Source organism: Thunnus maccoyii, chromosome 3, assembly GCF_910596095.1.
Source record: "Thunnus maccoyii chromosome 3, fThuMac1.1, whole genome shotgun sequence".
NCBI lineage: Eukaryota > Metazoa > Chordata > Actinopteri > Scombriformes > Scombridae > Thunnus > Thunnus maccoyii.
Window position 1 is genome coordinate 10534177 of NC_056535.1, and position 14797 is coordinate 10548973.

At 38.2% G+C, this 14797-nt stretch overlaps 2 protein-coding genes across 3 annotated transcripts; both read right to left on the reverse strand.

The window, feature by feature from the left end:
* On the reverse strand, positions 1 to 9339 carry LOC121893955 (interferon-induced GTP-binding protein Mx-like). Of its 2 annotated transcripts, XM_042406178.1 has the most exons (14): positions 9101 to 9338; positions 8843 to 8947; positions 7794 to 7931; positions 7522 to 7676; positions 7072 to 7210; positions 6795 to 6993; positions 6621 to 6699; positions 6407 to 6529; positions 6121 to 6262; positions 5869 to 6027; positions 5643 to 5719; positions 5306 to 5548; positions 1935 to 2167; positions 1 to 1685 (listed from the first exon to the last, which is right to left on the reverse strand). In XM_042406178.1, exons 3-13 carry the CDS (start codon positions 7897 to 7899, stop codon positions 1943 to 1945), a joined length of 1647 nt encoding a protein of 548 aa, XP_042262112.1. In that variant the 5' UTR covers positions 7900 to 7931; positions 8843 to 8947; positions 9101 to 9338; the 3' UTR covers positions 1 to 1685; positions 1935 to 1942. The 2 variants fall into 2 exon arrangements, with proteins under 2 accessions (XP_042262112.1, XP_042262111.1); XM_042406177.1 differs by having other exon boundaries at positions 8843 to 9339.
* Positions 9340 to 11328: 1989 nt separating this feature from the next.
* On the reverse strand, positions 11329 to 14797 carry LOC121893957 (interferon-induced GTP-binding protein Mx-like). Its single transcript, XM_042406179.1, has 2 exons — positions 14611 to 14797; positions 11329 to 11650 (listed from the first exon to the last, which is right to left on the reverse strand). The coding sequence occupies exons 1-2, from the start codon at positions 14795 to 14797 to the stop codon at positions 11610 to 11612; spliced, it is 228 nt and encodes a 75-aa protein (XP_042262113.1). The 3' UTR covers positions 11329 to 11609.

Genomic DNA, 14797 nt, shown 5'->3' on the forward strand with positions numbered 1-14797 from the left:
TGCTTGAGGTAAAGATAGTTACATGGTGCTCTTGGTTGAACAGTGGTCAGAGTTTTTTTTTTTTAGTTTGTCAACCATAGGTTTTAAATCAACAAGAAGAAAAATGTGTGTTCAGTCTATACTGACTCTAGTACTATTTTTGTTGCATGTATTTTGTCCTATGATTTGGTTTGTGTGGGGGCTGACATTTGTATTCAACTAGGAAAAAAAGCATCCAAAGGGGAATTATTTATATTTCCTATTTTTCTTAACTCATGAGGACACCTACCTCAACCATGAAAAGAAAACACAAGCAAAACCAAAAAGCTGTATTCCAAATAAAGCCAACATATCAAGCTATAAGTTAATTCCTATTTGTTTCTACATATTTAAACCCTACAACTCATAATATGCTTCAGGAAAATATTGTTATTATGTTATGAATTAAATTTCAATTTAGTTGGATTTATTGATGGAACCATGCATGAGGGTAGTGATTCAACAATTTCAAACAGTGTTATTTAAACCTGTAAGAACACCCCATAAGGAACAGCAGAGACCCGGTTTCCAAAGATAAAGACTACTTTTTAAAAATATTTTTGACCAAGAAACCCTGTGTTAAAAACAGCTGGTAGTTTAAACTGTACAAAAACGTGTATTTAACACCCCAATAGCAGCTACTGACCAGGGTGAAGACCCACTCAAGGCTAATGCAATACTGGGTGTTATCACAATCAAGTACAAAAACACAACTAAAGATTAAAGGTGTACTGTTCAAACATGGCAAACAAACAATATGACTTATTGTATGTCTGTAGTTGGACAGAATTGTGTGTGTTGTTGATTTCCAGTAAATCTAATGCACTGTCTACTGTACTACTACTACTGGATGATCTGTATGCTGAGGATTGACAGGAAACTTACTTGAAAAGTAATCCATCACAGTGATCATTTAGTTGCCTTATTACCCCAAAAGTTCCATCATAGTCAGTAGTAGTAGTCAGTAAATGTAAGTGTTTTATTTTAAAAAGTCTGCATGCACCACATTACCACACACAAATAACACAACCCTGCAAAAATAAAAGTAGACACCTGTTCCATTAATCCACATGAACTGCATAGTCTGTGTGGAAGTAAAAAATAGAAGCAGCCTGATTTAAAATACAGAGTCCAATATACATGTATGTCCGGGCCAGGAGTAATCCATACCCATTTGTCACACATCATTTAACAATCCAGACAATATAAAGCTTATAACAGACACAGCTGGTTAAACAGATTGATCAACTCTATTTCTAATTATTTTAACATTCACGATATATCTAATGTATCACAACAATAGAAATCAGCGTTTACAGACCATGCTCCAATTGTCAGAATGTTCACACACTTTTTCAGGCCATATCATGAAATGTGCCACAATTTTGCATGTCTGTTTACATGCATATACAATAATGTATATACACAAAGAGCCTGGCAAAAGTCTTTCTTATCCATTCTTGTTACGATGACTTATGAGGTTTGGACTATTTATTTATTTTTGCATCTTATAGGTAACGTACAGTATATATCTATTGTGCCCTCAAGACCCGATGAGACCAACAATGATATACTCACCCCACAACCATCAACGAATATCAACGTACAAAATCAATATAAATTAATTAAATGTAATTTCATTAAAGAACAAAATCACGCTGTTGGTCCTTTTATTATTATTTATGAAAGTAAAATGGAAATTATGTGAAAAAAAGCATACAGGTAAATGGTAAATATAGTTTAGATGCAAATAGTAAAAGGAATCAAGGCCCCATTCTGTCTCAGTGGTTTCATCTACCGCAAATCCGCCCATTCAACATAGGACACAGTGAAAAATAATAATACAACAATCCTATAACCCATGATTGTACTGTTTTTGGAAAATGAAAGCGGCACAGCAAGTCATACTGTTAGGCATTGACCTCTAGAACTCCACCAGGTATGCACGGGCTTGCATGAGCCGTTTGAGGCGACTTTGCAAAGAAGACCTTTTTAGGTTGATGTCCAAATCCTCCTTTAGCAAGAACTCCATATTCTCCTTGTCCTGAAGCACCTGCAGCATCTCTCTCTGCAGTTGGACAGCAGACTCCTGCAACATCTGGTAGCGGATCACAAGTGGGATCTGATCAGCCAGACGCTGGCTGGCAATCTAAGAAAAAGAAAGAATGTTTGACAGAAGTATATCGAAGTCATGAGAAGTCCTTGAAAAACCATGGAAATGACATCTTACTGTTAATGTTTTGTCCAACGTCATTATCTGGTCAAAATGTAATTTTGTGCAATACTTACTTACTGGTTCATGACAAATACCTGCTAAACTGACTCAGCTGTACTTTGTGTTAAGCACTAATTAGCAAATAACACCCCTAAGATTGTAAACATTGTACCTGCTAAGAATCAACATGCTAGTATTACTATCGAAAGCATGTTAGCATGCTGATGTAAGCATTTAGCTCAAGTACAGTGTCACGGAGCCATTATCTCTCTCTTTTGCTGCGTTGACATGGATTCAGGCAGACGGTAGGATTTCAAACTCTGATCATATAATTCCAGGTGTTGTTGCACCAAAATGATTAGCTTCATGTTGTCCAGATCACCCATGTTTTCTCCTTGTGAGACGGAGCTATGCAACATCCGGATGTAAATACCGTTGCGGAGGATGGCAAAAACTTAAAATATTTAAACTTATGACGGCAATGCCGTCTACCATTACTGTTGCCAGTATTCTCTGCTGGCCTCACCTAATTTCACCGACCTGCTCTCATCCACTAAAATAATATGTGGTTTGCCATCTACCGTCTCCCTGAATCCATGTGAACACAGCATTAGGACCCTATTTCCTGAAATAGGGCAACGGCACAGATCCAACTCTTAATTCCTGGTGCATGGCCTATGTCGGTGTGACTAACATTTTTTTTGCAATTCTCCTGACCATCAATATTGGCGCTCCCTGGGCTCAACCAGGTGCAACGTAGAGAGACCAAATACATTAGTAGTGGGAGGAATACAGAATCAGCAGGTGGAGTTGGGGTTAGCTTCAGTAGTGACCAATCACATGAGCTCCTCTCATCCCCTTTAAACGCAGCAAAAGGTGAAACGGGGGAGAGAGGCTGACTGAGAGAGAGAAATCAGTTCACCTCTGTGAAGCATAGCAATTTCCAAAATATACATTTAGAACACCCTAAATATTAATATACATCAATCCAAATATGCTGACAATGGCAGAATGAAAATAAAGATAGTTCTTGTGTGTGGCAGCTGATTGCATACCGGTGCTGCCGCTTATTTTGTGCAAACAATTAATACAGGATAATTAATACATCTAAACTCCACAATTCTACTCCTCCTCTGCATATGTTAAAGTCCTCATTTGTGCTTTTAAGTATATGCAATATCCTTAAATAAACAGATACAAAATCGGATATGGAAATTTGCTGGTTAGTCAAAATATTTAAATGATGAATGAAGGTATTCATGCTGTGCTCACTGTGCATAAAGTAAGCAGGGCTGTTTAAACCTGTTTTAAAGCATTTCCACAAACACGTTTTATTTGTTCACAGCATAGGGGATGTTGATGCAGGCCTACTCTGTTTAGGAAGTAGCATGCATGGCACAGGACCTCTGGTTGTCAGTATTTTATGCACTGATTATACAGATACATGTTTATGCGCAAAACACACATGCACATGAAATGCAAATTTTGAAACTCAAGTCATATCACTTTTTAGCAGATGTGTTGTGTGCACATATTTGGAATACAGATATGCATGTGTAAGTGTCCATTTCTTCTTGTAATGAATATTTGGTCTGGTACAATTTTGGTTTAAAAACTGTTGTGAGCAGATGTCACAGGATGTCAACCTTTCCATGTTCAACAAAGGTCCATCTGGGAATGACCACTGTGCAACACATCTATGCATGTTTTGTTTTGTATTTTTCATACAAAAACCTATTTTTGATTCTTGAATTGGTTGAGAGCAGATCCTAGAGGGACATCCTCTGCATATAAAATCAACGTCATTAGCAATGATGTGAGCTTTATCTGGCTTAATAAAAATTATAAAGGGTTTATTATTGAGTCACATATGTTCATACTTTTGGTCATTTAGTTTGATATGAGCGGAACATCACCCCATCTCACGAGAATACAATAGTTCACCATGAGAGTTCAGAACTGAGAATGTGCTGCACTCTTGTTTGAAAAGCAACAGTAACAAGAGGACAGAAACCGTGCCGAAATAATGTTGTTGGGTAAGTCTGCTTTTAAAGTTTGCTTTTATGTTGGTGTGTATGTTCTATGTATCTGTGTATGCTCATGTTGATGAAGAGTTCAGTGATTTATTTTTATTTATTTTATTTATTTTCCTCACAGAGTTCAGATGAGGACTGTTGGCAGCTGTTTACATCCTGGAGTTAGCATTAACATTAGCCTGCCGCAGCCTCAGTGGAAACTGGAGCAAAGTGCATCAGATGGAATTAAAAGAGTTAAGAATTCAAACTGTCAGATTATCTACAAGAAGCTGTACTTTTAATGATAAACTTTTTCTGTCTTTTATCCTAACAAAAACTGTTGCACATCAATATTGACAATGTGTTTCTGTAAAAATGATTGAATATGTCTTGTATTAACTAATACAATACAACTATACTTGATGTGTTTGCTGCATTTCATTATATATAATTTTTATATTGTTGTGGGAAACTCACTTATCCAACAGAATGTATTTCTGAACTCCAGGTCATTGGATTATGCTCCTGTGGATGATATTGTTGGTCAGAATCTTCCTTAAAAATTGTTTTGATTCTCATGTCAATCTGCAGTAGATGAAAAAATGTATAGCAAACTCAAAGGGGCAGAACTTAACATAATTAAAAGGTGTTTTGTGATTTTAGAGCTGTCTGTGTGTCAACTGAAGCCAAGAAGCTCTTCATCTGCATATGCCATAAGAGGTGGTATGAGTAGGTTTTATCACAGATGTCATCTCCTGCCCAAAACAAAAGCAATGAAAGCACCAAAATTGCACTGTGCTGGCTAATCTACATAAACACAGCATCAGCTGCACCCTTCCTCGCAAGCTGGTGCAAGCATGCTCGTTTGGTGCCTGGAAATTACCAAACAGGCACAGACGCAAAAAAAAAAAAAAAAACAGAGAAAGAGACAGACTTACACCTGAGGAAAATTGCATGCAAACTGCGTTTGGACCAGTGCTGGCCTTGCGCCTGCAGGAAAATAGGGCCCTTAGTCTTGTTGTCTTGTTTTTCAAGAATCATTGAAAATAAGGCTTACTTTGTAATAGGATTTAAGATGCAACTTTAGCTGCTGCAGTGTGGCATGGTGATGATCAAAGATTTGGATTTCATCATCCTCTTCCTCCTCTTCCTCCTCTTCCTCCTTCTCTCTCTTGCTCTCACTCAAACTGCTGCTGTAGGTCCTGTCCTGAGAGTAAACGATCAGCTCCATCTTGAACTGAGTTCTCAGTGTGGACTCTGCAGTGGACTCCTTTTCTTGCTTAATGGCTTCGATCTTTGCCTACAAGTAAAATTCTGGTCAGTCTGAATATTGTGGGGACAAGGACTATCAAATTGTAAAAAAGGTCGATATTAAACTCATTGAAGTTGGCTACCTTGGCTGTTTTCAGAAGGTTGGGAAATCCGGTGAAGCTACTTTGGGCCAGCTGTATGAAAGCTTTCCTAACAGCATCTGGAGGAAATTGGAATAAGATACAGCAGGTTGATTTCTGACCAGATTCATGAATCAACTGTGCTAATCAGCAGTATTTATGATAACTGGAAAAAGAAGAATAACAAATAATAAAACTGAGTAAGTCTGTCGTTTATTCAATCATATACCTCCTGTATCTTTGAGTTTCTTGACAGCTGGTTCTTCCAGCTGTTTAATCTGCTCCTTGACCATGATCTCAAAGGTCTTGTAGTTGATGAAGCCTGGCAGTTCTCTTCCACGGTACCTCTCTTCATATTCCTCCACCTCTCTGTCAATTCTTATGTCAACTACAACACACAAATGTATATTAGAGTCCTGTGGCTGTGAGAATAACCCAGTGTTGGTGGAAAGCTGTAGTCCAGACAAAATGAAGCACTCACAGTTTGCTCCTGAGTCATCCAGGTGGGTGTTCCACTTCCCAAACTCTCTTCTGAGTGTAGAAAAGACATTGAGCCTTTCTCCACACTTGAGTTCCTCACCTGTAGTCAGACTAAGGGCATCTTGATTGAATGCTGACACTTTCTGGAGCCCATGAGACAACAGAAACAGGTGTTTACAGGTGTTTTTGTTGTTTATTTAAAATACTTTAGGATAAACTAATTCATATTGGTGGTGAGCATTTGTTATTGTAGCCAAGTAAATGTTAGGTAGAGTGAGGGAACTCACATCAATGAGGAAGGCGAGTCTCTCGCCTGCGTCAGATGGAGGTCCAGTGCCATATTTCTCAAGCTCTGCCTGAGTCTGTGCTAGTTTCTCCTCTATCTGCTCTTCCAGTCGAGGCAGAGATCTCTGCAAATCATACAGAAGTCAAAACTTTTAACACCTCAAGGTGACCAATCTTAATTTATACAGTAAATTTCCAAGATCAAGAAGAATTCACCTCAATATGTTGCACCAGCTCAAGGGTGAGTTTCTCAGCCAGTTTAGGAACAGTAGCAAGACCGTCATTGTAAAGAGTGCTACAGCAAAAATAAAAAGGTACTGAGAACATGCTCCACAAACTGCCAAACACCGCATAAATATTTGTATAAATGCCAAAAAAGAATGAACTTACTGGAAATACACATGATCTTTGAAGAAGGCTTTCTCTCTTTCTATTGCTTCAGTAAGAGACACCTTCTCTGTGATCTCCTTCTGACCCCTGCACCTGACGATCATGTAGCCCTTCTTCAGGTTGATGACCTCATTATGGACAATGTCAACCACTGTCTCTTCTGTGCCTTTGTCCACTAGATCAGGTTTCGTCAAGATACCTGAGAGAGAAAGAGTACACTTCCTAAGAGTCGAATAACTTATGTAAGAGCCAAGTGGCCAAAATCAGTTCCATTTACCCAAAGTCCTCTCTCCATCAGGATCCACTCGCCGTGCCATGTTCAAAGCCTCTGTGGTTGCTATGTCCACGTTGCATGGAACAACCACCAAGCTGATGGTCTCTTGTTTTGTGATGAACTTCTGGATCAGTCTCTTGATCTGAAAGTATCAATTCAGGTTGTGTCAAGTTATAAGTTGCACATCTGTCAAATCATATTCATGTTTGAGCCTGTTCTGTTCACATAATGAGTGAATATTACAGAACTTAAAGTCTACAGCCATTCCAAAACATTATAATTTAAAAAATCAGCAGCAAAGTGTCTTTCAACAAGAAGTGTCCTGGTAAATCTGGATAATCCACAGACCTCACTGTCTACACTTTTCATTGGAACAACTTTTTACCAAAGAAATTATTCTGTTGATGTGTTTTGGGTATCATCTAGAGTAAAAGGGACAATATACAAGCACACCTGATCTCCAATGTTCTCTGGTTGTCCCTTTACAGCCACTCTGGCGATACCAGGCAGGTCAATGAGTGTCAGGTCTGGAACATCAGGAGAGGCAATCTCCAGACTGATGAGGTCATCACAGATCCCCACCCCGACTCCGGCTATTTCATTCTGAGCTGGTGAGGGGATATGATGAATGATGGTCACAAAGGATGGAAGTGGCGAACTTAAATAAAATCAGTAGCTCCATCAATACTTTTGTTTGTGACATTTTAGAATGTGGTGTACTGTACCTTCGAGAATCTTTTCTTCCACATCTGCAGGGTCTTCTATCTCTTCCTCGTGGTCCTGGTAGCTTATCTTTCCATACCAGTCCTCTCCCTCTTTCTTTTGCTTCATCTTCAGCTCGAGAGGACATCTTGTCACAATGCCTGAATTAAGGGTAAGTCAATGACAAGAGAGAGGAAAAACTCAAAGTGAAATCCATTGTACTTGGTGAAAGTATGAAAAGCAGCGGGATACCTCAATAATAAACAAAGTAGAATTATCACCTTTCTGACAATGTCAACAAAAACTGAAAATGTATAAGCTTTGTAAAAGTAGAATTTATGCAAGAGCTGTTATATTGAATTTCATCAAATTGCACATGTTCATAATAAAGTGCTCAGTGAGTGTCTATCATATTTACTGAGAATAAGCCTGGTCTAATCTGGCAGATATTTTGAATTTCTTGTCTTGGTATGTTCTTTTGTGTGCCAAATTTGGTGGGCTCTGGTGTTCATTGTTTTAGGTGGCAGGTTTCCTCTGCTTCCTTCTTTGTCTGAACCGTGAGCCAGTTCATGTCAGTAATACAGCACTACAGTGAATGTTGCCTTGTGGCATTCTTGCTGGCTTGTAGCGTACAAGCTGGCACAGTGCCCTATAGTCAAACCAGTACCTGTTGCAAAACTAGTCTTACAGGTTTTGAGATTACCTCCTTCTGTTTGACGATGGAGTGATGCTCACATGAGTGAAAAATTACATTTAAAAATTACATTAAAAAAACAATATCCCATTACAGTTTTTATAGGAACTATTTTCTACCAATCCTACCTCAGCCATAACGACTCTAACATAACAGAGCGGTGTGCCCCCCCCCCTTCTGAATGTTCTTTTTTTATTTAAAAATGTTGACTTATGAAACTTAATCATCCCTTCATTTTAAGCAACAAACATCTTTTAAACACTACAGCCTTGTAAATACAGAATCATGATAGATAGATAGATAGATAGATAGATAGATAGATAGATAGATAGATAGATGGATGAATGGATGGATTTTCTTTCTCAGTGACTAACTTACCACTTCCTCTTGGCAGAGCCACACCTGACAGCGCCTCCAGCACAGAGCTCTTCCCTGAGCTTTGGTCGCCAATCACGGCGATAGCAGGCAGCGCCAAGTCCCTCTCTACACCCAGAGAGCGAAGAGAGTCAATGAGGTCAATGCAGGGACGCACCTTCTCCTCATACTGCTGGTTCAGAGAGTTCATGATGATGATTTGTCGTTATGTTTTAAAAAGGAACAAAACTGCTGGATGAAAGTCCTCACTGAGCTCTGTACCTGACAAGTCTACAATTGGCAGCTTCGACCTTCAGTGTCGAAACTGTGAGCCAGATAGGGCTGCCTCAGTGATGGAGAGGGAAGACCGGTCGAAAGAAATTGAAACTTAAGTTTGGTTTCGTTTCATGTCTTTTGCTGTTGGCGAAACAACGACGTGAGACGGTGGAGATGCCGCACCTGACGTCGCCTACCAGGAGATTTTTCTAGGCCTATAGCTGCTCGGACTGTGTGCAAAAATCTGCATCCAATGCAACTAAATAAAAGAAATGCATATCTGTTCAAAAACCTTTTTTTTATTTTTTTATTTTTTAGTAAAGAACATTTTCTCAAATTTGGTTTTTACAACTTGCTTTTTTTTTTTGGCTAACTAATGTCCTCAACAAATATTTTTTCTAACTGATTTTCGACGTGAGCAATGAGCGTGAATAAAAAAGGATGAACATAAACTGATTTTGGTCAGAAATTAAGTCTGAAATCAAAATATGCCGAAGCTTTCCTCCTCCTAAATTATTCATTTAACATCTGACATGTTACAGAATTTGAAAACTATGAAATATGTTTTTCTTTTTCTTTTTTTTTAACACTCTAAATAAGAAAAAAATGTAATACACCTGTGTGATTAACATGAACCACTGATTTTTTTTTATATCAGAGGGGAATATTTGTGAATCTATGGAGGGTTTAAAGGGCCTAAACTGAACATATTAAATATATAAATAATTATATGCTTAAATAAATTAATAAATATATAATTATATAATAAAATTCTTAAATGAATTAATAAATATATAATTATTTAATAAAATGCTTAAATTGAATGCTTAATTTTCACCATAAATAAATACATCCAAAGTTAAATGAGATATTAAATCAAAATCACCAACTCAATGGCTTGTTTGTTAGGCTCATGTCCCATCCACGTTATTAATAAATCAAAGTACATGTCAAATAAATTTTTCCCAAAGATGGTTTATGTTGTTTTAAGTAGTTCTTATCACGCTGATGTATGTTCAGGCACTAAATTTTCTGATAAGTTTGTTTTTAATTAGTTATTTGACAATATAAAAGGGGATGTGATGTCATGATTGACAGCTGTGATAGCCTAAACCTCTGTCAGGTGCTGGGAGGGCTGGGGGGCATGTTTATGGATTATAAGACCTGGATACCGGACTGAAAATGGTACTCATTCAGTCCAAAAAGAATTGCTCGGCTTGTGCATACACCAAAAAAAGTTTCTAGCCGCCGGGTTTGCTGCCGTGTTATATGGGCACTCAGCCCATAGACTTTACATTGTGATGATGTCATGGATTTTTAAATTGCTTTTCTCAGCTCAAGGAAAGTTTTACAAATATAAACCTCCATGGATCAAAAATCCATAATAGAGAGAGTAATTATTGACCTTTTTTGTAGTTTGAGCTGTCCTGTCAACAGCTCTACAGGTGTCTGTTTTACACTGGCGGTCTAAGGGGAAAATGCTTTTGTGGGCTGCAGGGGATTTTTTACTGCAATACTGTGAGTGACCACTGGGAAAAACTGGCTGCAAGGCTTAGCGGCGGAGCCCTATCCAGCTCATATAATACGTCCATAGGCGTGTTCTGCGGGCATTCATCCTGCAGCCTGATTCTGGCTCCAAATGATGTCATACAAGCAAGATGGCAAGATGGAGATATTTTGGCTTAATTTTTGCAAAGTGGTAGGAAGTGGAGACATGTCCATATTTATATACAGTCAATTGGACAGATGAGAAAAAGCTGAGGTTACATTCTTTTAAAAAGGAAGAGGAAAAGGAAGAGTTCAAATGTTTTATTTGACAACAGAAGAAAAAGGACAACAAAAATATTATTATATTATTATATTATTAGACATCATAATTCCTACTTCCTATAAAGAATAACCAAACAAAGATAGTTTAACTGCAAACACAGTTACTGTCTAAACAGGAATGAAGCAATAACTCAACCACCACTGAAAAATGAAAAATGAAAATGTAAAATGAAACACACATATGTTTATTTATGATGTTTTATTGTTTTTACAATGAGAATACACACTGAAGAGGAGCCTTCAAGGAAGTCTTTTACGGGCTGACATGCCCCCTTTTTATTGCTTGGATGCTCAGCTGATTGCACTGATCTGGTACATCACAACATCATCATTATACTCAAGTGTATCATGATATTGTCAAGAACTGAACACGGCTTGGACTCAAAATGCAGACTAACACAGTATGCAAGTTAAAAAAAAACAGTCCTTTAATTGCAGCAGGGCCGGTACACAGGTGATCAGTCAGTACAACAAGATAATCCAAATCCGTAGGCAAAAGGCGAGGTCAAAGACAAAACAGGTCGGGAACTATAAGGCTTACTAGGAGAAAAAAAAAAGTCCGGAACGCTGACAACAAGAGGAACAAGACAAACTGGCACAGAAGGAAGGGAACACTGAGACTATATACACTTGAGGAGGGAAGACAACGAGACACAGGTGCAACACATTAGGGCAGGGCAGGTAATCACACGGGAGGGAGACACACAAGGGCAGGAAGTGAAGGACCTGGAACGAGACAAGAGGTGAGTATCAAAATAAAACAGGAAGTACAAGACAAGGAACACTGGGAGAAACAAAAAGATAACTCAGCTTTCCAGCCAGGGCATGGCAGATATATCTTATAAAACCCAACTTTTATGTGTTATTTGTTTTCTGATTCACCATCTAGTTACAAATCTGTGTCAATTGTAGGTCTCATCAACAACAGAACCATAAACAACTTTCTTCATTCACTAGAAAGTTTTTTTTTCTTTTCATTATCTGTTTATTCCCCCATTCATCTTTATTATGGATAAAATTAAAGTCAGGAAGAGTCTGTCTGTCAGTAAGAAACACATTTTAAACACATTTAAATTTTACATCGTCATTTCCATTCAGTCACACATGAGGCTGAAAATTCCTGAATGTTGGGTTTGATATGAGTTACATAATTTCCATCTCCCTGTAACATTTAGCCAAATACATCATTTCCATTGTTCAAAAGACACCCTAATATTCTAAGTTATTCGATAATGAATTCACAATCAGAATATCAATAAATACTGATGCAAATTATGAATAAATAAGATAAACGCATTCTGCCAGTAGAAATTGTTCATGTGTGTCTAAGCAGGACACAGTACACAGTACACAATACAATATAAATACAGCATGCAGGTTTTTATTCATGTGAAGGTGTTTGTTGAACAGGTAATAGGCTGCAGAGAGAAAACACCACTGCTCTGGCAGCTGCCACCATCATCAGAAACGGATGTCAATTCACATGACTCTTCAGAGGAAAGGATATCTAATTTCTCTAAAAACATATTTCCTCATTTCCTCTGTCCTTGCATCTTCCGTGGGAGGGACTAAGATGCAAGGAAAAGATATAAGTGAGGGAAACATGGATGCAATTTAAAGGACTTGGGAGGTACCCACAGTCTCCTGGTTTTGGTTTTGTTTGATTCGTCATTTCTTTCAACATCCAACCTTCCTGCATTATTTTCCACTCACACGTACATAACTGACTAATGATTTTGTCACACCTTATTTATTTGTTTTTGTAAATAGTTTAATTTGATAAATAGTTTACTTTGATGACCCCCAACCTTTTGTGTGCTCTCCTTCCTTCTTTGTCTGAACCGTGAGTCAGTTCATGACAGTAATACAACACTACAGTGAACGTTGCCTTGTGGCATTCTTGCTGGCTTGTAGTATACGAGCTGGCACAGTGCCCTATAGTCAACATCAGTACCTGTTGCAAAACTAGTTTTACAGGTTTTGAGATTTCCCTCTCCTGTTTGACAGTGGCATGATGTTCACATGACTGAAAGATTACATTTAAAAATTACATTAAAAAAACAATATCCCATTAAAGCTGCAAGCAGTGATGATCAGGCCCTTGCACCTTCACGCATGCCGGGGTGTGCTGCAGTTGAAGTTTTGTTATTGCCAGGCAACATGATGCAGCATTTACTAGAGGGCATTGTGCACGGATATGCATTTTCCTGAATGTTGGACATTGTATGTAGGAGATAACTATCTTTCCCTATGTCCAGTTTACGGTGCTAGAAGACACAAAATACACATTTTTAGACCTTTTCCATACTTGTCTTGGCTTGGCTTGTCTTGGTTTGACTTGGTGCATCAGCACAGCACAACAGAGATTTCGATTTAAAGTGTGTCTTTTAACTGATGAGATGCTTGTCTTGACTGAAATAGCAGTGGGTTGTATACATCATGGCTGTGACTAATGGTCAAAGTATAAGTTGTAAAATGATGGATAGACAAATTTCATTTTGGAAACGTAAATCAACGTGGCATGGTTTGGGTCAGTAAAGCCAAAATTACCAATGGAAAAAGCCTATATTTTGATGTATATCAAATGTACACCACACACTTTAAATTTCATGTAAATCAAAGGAACTTTGTCACATAAGATTGCTTCCTGTTGCCTGCAGACAGTTCTACACAAGTGCATCATTCATTCAGCAATACATTTAGTGAAGGTCACCTGACATGCATATGCAGTGTGATGAATATGTGATGTTGCACAGAGGAGTTAAATACTACTTCCTGTGTCCACTATGTGGTGCTAGAGAGCACCCACTAATTATATGTCAATTTGCCATATATCTTGTGTAGACCATACCTCGTAAATTCCATGTAGATCAGGTGTAGTTTGTCACATAGCGCTGACTTCCTCTTGCCAGTAGGTGGCACTATGACTATGACTCAATATTGACATGTAGATGTGTTCAGCTCTGGACTCCAATCAAGCTTGTGAAATTTGGAGCAGAATGGACAAAGTCCAGTGGAGTTACAACAAGTTCCTGTTCCATGGCGAGACATGGAAATTGCCAGGGGCGTTCGACGAAAACTCATAATTTTGATAATAAAGCATCTGGTCATGATATATACGCCTACCAAATTTCATTCTTCTACGACAATCTGTATTGAGGGGCTCAGTTTTCTTAATTTTCTAGGGGGAGCTATCTAGCCATTTTGCCACGCTCATGTTTGAGACCTATAAAATATCAAATTTTTCGCCACTTCTGATGTATGTGCAAAGTTTAACATCTTTTTGTGCATGTTTAGGCCCTCAAAAATGCATTTGTTTCAGAATAATAATAATAATCCTTACAAATACAAGAGGGCCTTCGCACTGTTCGGTGCTCGGGCCCTATTTACAGTTTTTATAGGAACTATTTTCTACCAATCCTACCTCTGCTGAATGTCTAACTAACATGTCAGCCATAATGACTCTAAGATAACAGAGCGGTGTGCTTTTTTTTTTTTTTTTTAGCTTGTTGTGGTTCTTCCCCACAGCCAAAATAAACCAATACAGCTGTGAATACCTATTTCATGTCTTTTTAATTTACTTTTCTGAATGTTCATTTTTTTTATATAAAAATGTTGACTTATAAAACTTAATCATCCCTTCATTTTAAGAAACAAACAGCTTTTTAACATCTTGTTTAACTTACCTCTTACTCTTGGCAGAGCCACTCCTGACAACGCCTCCAGCACGGAGCTCTTCCCTGAGCTTAGATCTCCAATCACGGCGATAGCAGGCAGCGCCAAGTCCTTCTCTACACCCAGAGAGCGAAGAGAGTCAATGAGGTCAATGCAGGGACGCACCTTCTCCTCATACTGCTGGTTCAGAGAGTTCAT

Bases quoted from the DNA above. Each gene is read 5' to 3' on its own strand.
- LOC121893957 (XM_042406179.1), bottom strand. From the start codon at position 14,797: ATGAACTCTCTGAACCAGCAGTATGAGGAGAAGGTGCGTCCCTGCATT. The intron at 11,651-14,610 runs GTAAGTTAAACA...GTCTCGTTCCAG, and splicing joins GGCTCTGCCAAGAGTAAGAG to GTCCTTCACTTCCTGCCCTT.
- LOC121893955 (XM_042406177.1), bottom strand. From the start codon at position 9,029: ATGAACTCTCTGAACCAGCAGTATGAGGAGAAGGTGCGTCCCTGCATT. The intron at 7,932-8,842 runs GTAAGTTAGTCA...CCCTTAATTCAG, and splicing joins GGCTCTGCCAAGAGGAAGTG to GCATTGTGACAAGATGTCCT. The intron at 6,028-6,120 runs GTGAGTGCTTCA...TGTGTGTTGTAG, and splicing joins GGATGACTCAGGAGCAAACT to TTGACATAAGAATTGACAGA.